Source organism: Lactuca sativa, chromosome 6 (assembly GCF_002870075.4).
Source record: "Lactuca sativa cultivar Salinas chromosome 6, Lsat_Salinas_v11, whole genome shotgun sequence".
Taxonomy (NCBI): Eukaryota; Viridiplantae; Streptophyta; class Magnoliopsida; order Asterales; family Asteraceae; genus Lactuca; species Lactuca sativa.
In genome coordinates, this window is record NC_056628.2 from 206,547,923 (window position 1) to 206,559,299 (window position 11,377).

At 35.4% G+C, this 11,377-nt stretch overlaps 1 protein-coding gene across 1 annotated transcript; it reads right to left on the reverse strand.

Moving 5' to 3' along the window:
- Positions 1 to 1,541: 1,541 nt before the first annotated feature.
- Positions 1,542 to 10,428, reverse strand: LOC111914212 (uncharacterized). The gene is made up of 24 exons (XM_023909992.3): positions 10,122 to 10,428; positions 8,612 to 8,672; positions 8,448 to 8,530; positions 8,320 to 8,375; positions 8,169 to 8,244; positions 7,967 to 8,033; positions 6,456 to 6,522; positions 6,308 to 6,374; positions 5,862 to 5,945; positions 5,731 to 5,772; positions 5,477 to 5,632; positions 5,035 to 5,112; positions 4,878 to 4,946; positions 4,717 to 4,782; positions 4,509 to 4,637; positions 4,201 to 4,257; positions 3,987 to 4,076; positions 3,619 to 3,684; positions 3,261 to 3,329; positions 3,067 to 3,171; positions 2,844 to 2,969; positions 2,152 to 2,210; positions 2,023 to 2,059; positions 1,542 to 1,879 (listed from the first exon to the last, which is right to left on the reverse strand). The coding sequence occupies exons 1-24, from the start codon at positions 10,365 to 10,367 to the stop codon at positions 1,694 to 1,696; spliced, it is 2,142 nt and encodes a 713-aa protein (XP_023765760.1). The 5' UTR covers positions 10,368 to 10,428; the 3' UTR covers positions 1,542 to 1,693.
- Between the last annotated feature and the right edge of the window lie 949 nt (positions 10,429 to 11,377).

Below are 11,377 nucleotides of genomic sequence, written 5' to 3' on the forward strand. Positions count from 1 at the left end.
GGGTACGCTGGGTGTACCCAAGGTTACGCCGGGCGTAACCGGCCCAGATGCAAAACCCTAATGTGTGGCCTTGCACTATAAAAGGAACATGTAGTCTTTTGCCCTAGCCACCATACACCCTTGAGAGAGCCCTTGAAGAGCTAAGATTCGTGCTTTAGCTTGTGTGTGAGTTTTTGAGCTTAAAGTTGTCTTTTCAAGGTGAAAAAGGAGAAGAAAGAGCCATTGTTGGAGCTAGAAGTTGAAGAACAAGTGTAGATCCGAGTTCTATAGTGGTTGGAGATCCTTCCTGAGGTAAAAAGCTCAAAGCTTTCCTTGTTCTTCATGAGTTTTGCTTTTTGGACCATTTTTAGGGTTTTTGGTTCAAAGTTGGAGACTTGTTGTGCAAAGAGTCTCCATAAGCTTAGATCTGACCTTTTCTAGTGTAATATATGTTGAAGAGTCATAAAAATCGAGTCTTGGACGTAGATCTTGTGGCATGCATGAGTTATAGTTTCATTATGGAAAGAGGAAAGGTGTTTTGAGCTCAAAGTGACCTTTACAGCCATGCAAAGGCTTAAAGGCTTCAACTTTATGGATTAAGTCATGTTAGAAGGGTCAGATCTGAATTTTGGGATGAAAGTCTTAACCTTTTAAGACCTAAATGAGTTGGATGAGGAAGTTGGGCATTACGCTGGGCATAATCCCAGTACGCGCAGCGTAAGGAGCTGCGTACCCCGATTCTGTGAAGGCTCCGGGTACGCCCAGCGTACACGTTTGGTACGCGCAGCGTAACCCGGAGGGTTGACTTTTGTTGACTTTTAGGGTTTGGTCAACTTTAGTGTATTTGAGCTAAGTAAGGGGTAAAATGGTCTTTTACCTCTCCTGAGAGTGATTAGAGGAAATGGTCTAGCCTTGGGAATTATGTTGATGACAAGTGATTATTTCATATGATTAGGCGGAGGCTAGGTCTTATTTTCCCGAGTTCAAAATTTCCGAGTCACCGAGTTACACGGGGTAAGTCTTCTCACTGTACGTTACCTAGAGTGGTATTATATGTTGACCAGAGGGTCTTATGTCTTATGTATGAGATTACTATGTGTTATATGTATGTTGTATGATGTTATAGACCAGACCGGAGGGTCCAACAATACAGACCGAGCCGGAGGGTCCAACGAGCTATGACCGGGCCGAAGGTCCAACGAGCTACGGGACTGGAGGGTCCCGCTGAGACACATCGACCGGAGGGTCGTATTATAGCCTCGAGTGGCATATGTGTTATATGCGGTATTTTGGGGAACTCACTAAGCATTTATGCTTATAGTTGTTGCGTTATGTGTTTCAAGTACTAGCGAGGACCGTGGAAAGGCGCCAGCATAACCCGTACACACTAGAGAGAGGATTTGATTTTTGTGATCTTGGGATATGACATGATTTGATATCTATTGTTGGATACTTTTGAGAATATTTTCATATGAATTTGGTTGTTGAAAAATGAAAAATTTGTTTTGAAAATTTCGTTGTTACAATTGACCATGAAAGTAGAGTAGAATGAGTGGAAAAGCTACCAAAAAAAACTATATGCAGACAATTATATTATACACGCTTGACACTGCATGCAATAGTAATAGTAATACATACCTTATAAAGTAAAAACCCTCCTACCAAAAGTAAAATACGTATATATAGTGTGTTCTCTACCTCTACCTCTCAAATCTCAATGCCTGGGATGTTTGTGGTTGGAGTCTGCCTCCGCATTGTGTGAACTACAACGCTTCACAAATGAGTCCAGTGTTTTCTGTTTTGAAGGGCTACTGCTACTACTTATCATCCTTGTTGGCTGCTGCTGGTTATTAGTATTATTATTTGAAACTTTCAGTGTATTCTCATGCCCATCCAGCATCTGCATAAAATTAGGTATATCACCGTCCATAACTCACTTATATATATATATATATATATATATATATATATATATATATATATATATATATATATATATATATATATATATAAGCCAAAAAAAAAGAAGCAAAAGGAAAAAACCTGTCCCAGATTTTCTAACTTGCTTTGCACAACATCCCTGAAAGGAGAAAAAACAAAGAAAGTGATTTCAATTACTTATCAGCCAGCAAAGCATGATTTAGGATTTATAAGATGGGCTTGTTTTGTTACCATATGATGTCATCGACTGTGTCACTTGCCAGGAGGTAGTATACATTCACTGATGATACCTGCAAGTGCAAAAGCATAACCCCACACCAAACCACAAAATCAGAATCAGAAGCCATGTGTGTTATTAATAGGAAGAAGCTCAGGTCCTCCTATTCGACTAAATTATAAATTTTCCACCATACCCATACCCACACACACTTATTAACAAAAAAAAAGGACATCATGGCATGGTACAATACAATTGAAAAGTTAGAAAAAATGCTTCAAGGAATAGCAACCTGCTTTCCTTTATTATGTGTATTATAGCATCCAAATTTAATTCAACTTTTTTTTCCTTATTAAGGCAAGGCATTCTACTTTGAAAAACCGACCCATTATAGCATTGTACTTTCAATTTATTTCTTTTTGGGACATTATAGTATGAAAGAAAAACCCACCCAGGCCATCATAGATGGCATTCTACTCCAAATTTGATTCTAATTAGATAGGACAATATAGCAATTTTGTTTCTTATTAGGACATTATTATACATTGAAAAATCTATTCTACCCTACCCAAGTGGAAACTGCTTTGGATTTATAAATATAATAAACATATGAATGATTATGTAAGTACATTGCTATTTCTTGCATTAAACGCCCAACAACATTTTCTTAAAAGGTGTTTCAGTTGACAGATTTAGAAAAACAAACCTGTCCAATTCTGTGAGCACGGTCTTCAGCTTGAATCATGTCCCCTGGTGTCCAAGAAAGCTCTGCGAATATTACTGTGCTTGCTGCTGTTAAAGTTAACCCAACACCACCAGCTTTGATAGATAGCTACACAACACAACAGAGCAAGTATAAATAAATAATCAAACAAATTTTTTATAATACAAATATAAATTATTAATTATTAATTATTAATTATATATACCACTGCTGCTTTTATGGCATCTTTTTCCTGGAAATCTGTGACTAAGGATTGTCTTGATCCTGCTGGAGTACCACCATCTATCCGAATACAACCAACCTTCTTTTTCTGGAAATTAGGCAAAGCAAATAAGAATCTAATCTAATTATTTTAGAAACCTATTCACAAATACCAAACGCGCTCTGGTCTGGTCTTACAAGAAGAAGTTGATGTATTGAATCAATCATTGACTGATGATGAGCAAACACTATAAACTTGCACCCCGCCTGCACCGTAAAATCATGAAGCATTGTATAATTTGCAGAGTGAAAATAAACAGTAGAAAATAAGCTAGTGTTGTGTTCTGTTCTGTATGATGGAATCAAGAAAGGAATGGAATGGAATGGAATGGAATGGAATGGAATGGAATGGGATGGAGTGGACCATTATTATAGAATGGATTGGAATGTTCCTACAGGCCAACAAGCATGATAATGACTCATTCTATCTCCTTGCCTAATGCCTATTCCATTCCTTCTGTCTGTCATTTCATTCCATCCAGTAATGGCAACGTACCTCAATGACAGTTCCCAGGTAATCCAGAACAGCAGGGATTTTGGCTTCCGCGGATTCTGTATAGATCTGACCATCAAGCAAAAAAAATTTAACATACAGATTAAATATTATATTACAAACACTTGACATATTGTATACGGATGAAAAACATGTATGCATATATTACAAGGGTAGGGTCATCCGGGCAGTACTGGGTACTGAGGTACTCAACTGTAAGTTAGTCTATTAGGGGTAAAATAGTCAAGTACTTGTTATTCCTGTTCAAAATGAATTTACTGGAGTGGTGTCTTTACGGATAAATGATAACGATATACAGAGAAAGAGAGATGCTAGAAAATAGCTTAAAGATTGTTGCATTGCATGTGCACCTTATTTATGATTTGCTTCTCATTAAGCTTAAGCGATTCGCCTTCCTCTTTGGACTTGCAGGCCTTGATTTTGTTTTTTATAACGTCCAACTGTATAATGAAAAGAAGTGATAATAATCACTACAATTTTAAGAAAACATGACAGTTTCCTAATTTGAAATGAAAGAACAAAAAATATATATAGAATAAAGACACGCCTAAAAGTTTAGAATACCTCACAGAATAAAGCATTAATTTGCCTCATGTCCTTGTCTGCCAGGTCCAGAAAAACCTAGGAACAAGAAAAACAATAAAAAAAAAGGATGAGCATTGCTCCACTAAATATAAACACATATGATTAGGAAAAGAAAAACTAGTTATATTTATATACATCACATATAAGAGAGTATATAACATTAGTTTAATTAGTTGGTTCTTGATTATGAGAAGTTATTTTTGTAGCCTAGTTTTATATATATACATATACATATGTTTCTCTGACTTATCAATAATATTAATAAGAATCAAAACTTAATGGGATACCTGTTGCCTGCGCTTGACAGGTAGCTCAGAGAGAACGTCTTTTTTGAGTCTTCGAATCATCACAGTTGCTTTCATCAAGTTGTGCAGTTCTTCATGATTACTTGCACCTTGATACATTCCAAAATGACCCTGGAAAAAATATTACATTAAATTTTCTCACAAAGATATGATGAAAACAGATACTGGTAGCAAAATAAGTCCATCTTACACCCAGGCAATATCTGTTGCCATATTCATGAACGTTCTTATATACCGTAGGATACAGTGCTTCAAGCTGTCAAAACATGTAAGGGTTCAATTCAGAGAACAGATAATATTAAATTTGATTAGAAAAAAATCAAAATATGGAGTCTGGAAAGAATTTATGACCTGTTTGAACAGCTCAATCGGTCGAGATAAAGCAGGAGTCCCACTAAGCAACATTAAGTATCGAGCTTTCTGCATATATGAAAACAATAAACACATCAGCAAGTGTGTGTGTGTATAACAGAGAGAGAGAGAGAGAGAGAGAGAGAGAGAGAGAGACCTGTAATAAAGGAAGAGATGCCGTAGTTCGCTTGGCTTGGGCATTCTTCAAGAAGTGCGACTCATCCGCAATCACAAACTATATATAAAGAATTCATTATTAACAAAAAATTGCATATGAACAAAATCCCAAGGGATGCAAAGCTAATTGGCATGCACATGTTACTTGTTTTTTCTTAAATATGTATTTATATTTTTAAAAAGATCACAAAGTCAGATTTCAGATGTCAGTTTGAATAGCCTTAGAAACATAATCCTAATACTGGTCTCATTCTACATATTGCTATCTGTATGTTTTATCATGTACAAAGTAGGCACCACTGTCATGAGGTACACAATCCCTTTTGTATACATAAATGTGATGGTCAAACAGTAACCATTTAATAATATCAATTCATGACACAAAAAGATTGTAATTGGAATTTTGAAGTACAAATGGTTACCTTAAAATTTGAACTCATGAGACTCTCTTGAATCTTGGGCACGACATCATATGACACAATGTTGAACATTCCATCAAGACTTATATCTCCTTTGGTGTTTGATCGCGTTATTGTGAACCCACCCTTGTTTGACCCATTGTAACTAGACAAAACCACCTGCCAAAAAAAAAATCACAACAATCGTTATATAATGAAAAAACATGATGTCATGTTCACATTTCTCATTTAAAAAAAAAAAAAAAAAGAAGTCATACGTGTATATCGGAGGAGGCGATGTCTAGCCATTGTTGAATCATCTGTGTAAAGCATGAAAAATAAAGTGTAAGTTGTTTACATTTATAGGATAGGATAGGATAGGAAGCAAGAGGTAAAAGAGAAAACTAACAGAAGCCCATTGAAGCCGTAATGAAGATGGAGTAAGAACAAGAACAGGCCATGAGTCACGAACACAAGAGGCTACAGCAATCGCCTGCCAAAAATTAAGAACCACTTATTAGGCTGGCTGTGTTTGGCTTTGGCAGATTAGCCGATAAGCTAGATGGCAAAGTAAAATGTCAGAAAAGGACATTTAGATATATAATTAAAATTAGCATATACGTTTGGAAAAGTTGTAGAAAAAGCCCCATGAGCTTATCAATAGCTTTTTAGAAAGCTAGCTTATATTATAAGCTACTTTAGTGGTCTCACCAAACACTACAACTACATTCCAATAAGCTCAAAAAATAAGTTGGCTTAAGCGCACCAAACACGGCCTTAAGATGTAAGCACCTTATCCTACATGATTTTTTAAAGATCTTGCAGACCATTCTGAGTTTTTTTTATCCATATTACCTGAAGAGTTTTTCCAAGGCCCATTTCATCAGCCAGGAGAACACGCCCTCCATGCTGCAATATAAACCTGCAATAAAAAGATCATGATTTCTTTAGATGATTAGTATCTGACCAAGTAACACACAAATTAGTCAATAATATTACATACCTGACACCGTCTCGCTGAAATGGCAATAGCTTTGATTTTATGCTATCAGGCATCAAGTCATAGCGATCTGACGAATAGCATAAACAAAACATTAACAACACGCAAAAACATGAAAAACATAAAATAGAACACACTGGTTACAGAACAAGAAAATGCCAATAGATTTGATTCAATTCTATCAAGCACTAAGCAGTTATCGCAGTCAAAAATGAAATATCGGTGAAGGGCCGAGATTTGATATACCAATTATCGTGGTAGGATATCGGTTTTATATAAATATAAATTCTAAGTCAAGTAATCAGTAGCATTGGGCTTGAAATTGAATCATCAAACTCAAAATCATGGATAATTGCAAAACTCAACTAAGCTAGTAAGCCTAGTAAGCTAATCAAGTAAAAAATAGCATTGTATTGTACCCTTCTAGCAATCAAGTAAACAACCAGAAATGAAACTCAGAAACCATTAGATGTTAACACCATTTAATGCATTCATAATGAAGAATGTTATTTACACAATCTATCAAGCAAGAAGCATTAAGCAATATCTAATGACTAAGGTTAGGTTGTAGGCATCCCCTACCTTCCTTTATGGTGGATTTAATGTTTCAAAAAAAAAGCAGCTAATCAGGGTGAGGAATGGCAATAACACTTGCCACTTGGTGTATGTTACGATCCCACATCGGCCGGTTGAAAGTAAATTAAGTTGGTCGCTTGTTTATAAATCTCTCCTCCTACATGCTGCCTTTAAGGGTGAGTTCTACAATCTACACTTGGGTTTATGGCTTGATATGGGCCTAGTATGGGATGGGTTCGTATCAATGCATAGATGTATACTACTAAAAGTTCAATATATATATATATATATATATATATATATATATATATATATATATATAGAGAGAGAGAGAGAGAGAGAGAGAGCAAGAGTTAGGTTCAAATGTTTCTACTATCTATTGTGTGCATGTAAGATTGATTCTGGACCAATCATTTTAGTTATTTTAAGAAAGTAATTAATGCATATTAAATGTTGAAGGTTTAATTAATACTCATTATATATATATAACTAAAATGATTGGTCCAGAATCAATCCTACATGCACACAATATATAGTTAGAACATAATAACCTAACCCTATATATATATATATATATATATATATATATATATATATATATATATATATATATATATATATAATTCAATATAACAATGAGATATAAGGAGCATTTTGTTGAAATGGAACCAGAACCGGGTCAAATCAAAATCAAGATATGAGGCTGTTAAATCATGGTAGCCTATTGGTTGATATGTTATATCTTTTTTGTAAAAGGTAGATAAAATGTATATAATAAAAAGAAAGCAGATTTTAAAACTATTGCTTTTGAAAGGATAACAACAATAATGATGATAACACCTTCATATGTTCCAACTCCTGCCCTTTTCCTCAATAAGCCCTACTTGACTAACAATCATATCATCTGATATATAAAACATTAAAACAAATATTTCTACCTTGAAGATCTGGAACAATAGAGGCAGCAGCAATAGCACGGTGCAACAATGGATCTAGAGTTTCCACCTGTAAAATCACAACTAATTAGCACAAAACAATACAAAAACCATGTGTAGAGATCTGATTGATTAGACAAGTTCAAAAATATACAAGATTCTATAGAAAGCATCATTTGCAAAATAGTGTAACTACAAAAAGCACCTCAATGTTGGAGCCAGATAATTCACCAATAAATTTTTCTGCTGATGGTAAAGATAATAAAGGAAAGATCCACAATCTGCACTGACAGGACATACTAGTTATACTCTAAACAAAAAATCTACAAAATGATGTGAAATGCAAAAGAGAGAACCTTTCTTTTGCGTTCCATGTTGCTTTTGGGACCTTACGTAATGCTCCCACAAGTACCTGAGAAGATTGAGACAACTCTAGAAGCCCAGAATAAGACAAAATTAACAAGAAACAAAACAACATAAGTACCTGGTCATATGCAAATTTTGCAGCAACGTTTCCACTCGCATGTAGAAAAAACTTAATGGAACGAGTCTTTGAAGTATCATCTCCTAGAAAAACAAACAAAAGACACATGAACACGGTGGTCTATTAAGAAATAAATTGTGGGAGATAGCTCACGTCACGCTCACCTGATACCTTTCGTGTAGTGCCTGCTGATGGATTTGCTGAAGCAGTTGGCAAAGAATTTACCTATTTTCCAAATACAAACACACTTAAGTGATCTAAGGGACACTATTTCAACAATGCATACTACTACTTCCACTTCCATCCAGAAATGCTGTGACTAAAAACAGAAATTCTTTCTAATATTACAAATTACTAGCTGTGATTAGATTTAGAGCACAATCTCAATGACCATGAACAACTTTTGAAGATTTGTTTCAAATTAAGAACAACTATATGTGGTCATCAAAGAAACCGTTCACTGTTAGTCTGTTACACTCTCAAACTTCACAGCGCATATGCGGTTATGACATTGACACCAAAGTTTGGAAATAGACATTCTAACTGAAGGTTATATTATGATCTTGTAGACAACATTTCCGCAATCAACGTTGCCTCAAAGAAATCAGACATGAAAAAAAAAACAAAAAAAAAAAAAACACATCACACATGCTTTTGGTTTCTAACATACAAGTCTGGGAAAAGAGAGATACATAGTCAGCGAATTGCATGTTCAAAAACCATGTACCATGTAGCTCTAGCATCCTCAAGTCACTGACGAATGAATATTTATCAGATTGAAGGACATCATTGGTATGACTAAACAACTAAAAGGAGTTAAGGGAAGATTTTAAACTCTGCACCACCAATCCACCATCAAGAATCTTTGACCAAATGATGATGAACGAGTTCACTTGGTGAGTTGTAAGGTTTTATTTAGCAGGTTGTTAGGCTTGTAGAGTGATGGCTATGCATCTAATTTGACATGTTCACCGAGTCTTTGTAAGACAGGCTAACAATTTTTTGTCTTTCAAAAATAGGTAATTTTGTCCTTCTGGCAACATTACATGATTTTGAATAAGACAAATAAAGTTTATGAGTTTAATCAATATAATAAAGATGAGAGACTTTATCAATAATGTTGTGAATGACATATGGGTTGTTTTGCATCCATGGCGCATCAGATTTCTATTCCAGCAAAGTTAACAAAGAAAGGTTTAATCTTTCACCAACTCTCATCCATTTACATGTGCTGTCTTCCCTTATCAACTTACTATGTGCCTAATGACAAAACTTTAGAGCATCATCCACTTGTGTAAAAACCACATCCTCCTAGATAAGCTAGGTGCCAGTTAATCAGATAAATGTAGTAGAAACTGTATCTGCAATTGGATCAATGGATATTCATAAATGGTCATTGATCTATTTGCTAGCATTTAGCAAATAACGAGTTTCAGAAATCCTCAGAATGTTCAAGACTTACGCTCTTACATGTGTTCTGTGTTCCCAATCTTAGTAAGTAAATATTTTAAGCCCTAAAAGGGTACACATTATAATAGAAAAATCGAACTACTCGCTCGCAGATGTATACAATATGAAGTTGAAATAATCAGCAATAACATTCAAGACATGAGGCGAATACGAAACTCAGCACACAAACGAGAGAGATACAGAGAATTCCAATGGAATACTGACCTTGTGGGCGTGACGAGACTCAAAGACTGGTTTGACAGGCGAAGGTATCGGGCGTGCATGAGAGCCATGATAAAACGTTGAAGGGGCATGAGCCCTGGTACTCGTACTGGCGGCGGTGGTGGTCGTGGTGGTGGTGGTGGCGGTTGCGGTTGCGGTGGTGGCATTCCGTTGAGCGATCCGATTGAGAGCATCCTTTTCAAGGGAATCAAGCTCCTCCGCGCTAAAACCCCAGTCGTCCGTTTCCATCACTTTTCCCCCCTTTTTTTCACTCTCTCAATATATCTCGGAGCAGGGAGGGTTTTGAAACTTGTAACTACGGCGTTTGTTTTTGCTTTTAAATCAGTTTTTTATTTTTAACTTTTCTAAAAAATTAGAAAAATCCAAAAGTTGTTTGACAAATGGAAAAATACTTTTAAAATCAACTTTTATCAAAATATAAAAACTAGCATTTGCAAAAGTCACACATCCGTGACTTTTTGTATCTTTTTGAACTTTTGAGGTGGAAAAGCAAAAGAAATCTCAAACACTTTTTAAACATATCTTTTGAAAAAATGTCTTTACAAAAGGTCATTTTATAAAAACGAATTTTCCCCTTGAAAAAGGATCCCAAACACCCCCTAAAAGTTATAGCACTCAAAAAGACTTGTCAATGCTCATTTACCATCTAATCTTTCTTGATCTTAAACCAAATCTGATCTTCATTTTCTTCCATCTAAATTTTAGGTACAAACGGATCATCCGTAAAAAATAATGTATAGAATTGAAACATTGAAAATGAAATCCTACTCTAATAAAAAGATTATTAGAGTAACTTTATGTCATGTGGTATTTGATCGGCCTCATCCCAACTTATTTTCCAACCTAAATCATGTATGTGAATTGTCGTTGTTGCCCCTTCTTCTGTTCCTTTAAACTCTCAGTGCAATTAAATCCACTTGTTCCTTCGTCGTTACATTCCAATTTTGTTCCTGAAAATCAGGAATCAATCAATAGTATACTCGACTTGTAAATAGGTATAACGCATATATATTTTTATTTTGATGACTCATATTCCCATTTTCCCAATCTAAACCCGTAGATGTCACCACCGTTGGTTGCGTCCCCTCTATCCTCTGCTCAGCAACGAACACCACCATAAACGATGTTGCTTCCTTCTCTCCTTGCCTTCTTTTCTTGGACGTGAACTAATCAGTTATAGTTTTAATTTTTTACCCATTTTTACTTTAATCCAGCTTCAATTTATTGGTCGTCTTTGA

Bases quoted from the DNA above. Each gene is read 5' to 3' on its own strand.
- LOC111914212 (XM_023909992.3), bottom strand. From the start codon at position 10,367: ATGGAAACGGACGACTGGGGTTTTAGCGCGGAGGAGCTTGATTCCCTT. The intron at 8,034-8,168 runs GTGCTTTTTGTA...GTGATTTTACAG, and splicing joins TATCTGGCTCCAACATTGAG to GTGGAAACTCTAGATCCATT. The intron at 3,685-3,986 runs GTGCACATGCAA...CTTGATGGTCAG, and splicing joins AGAAGCAAATCATAAATAAG to ATCTATACAGAATCCGCGGA.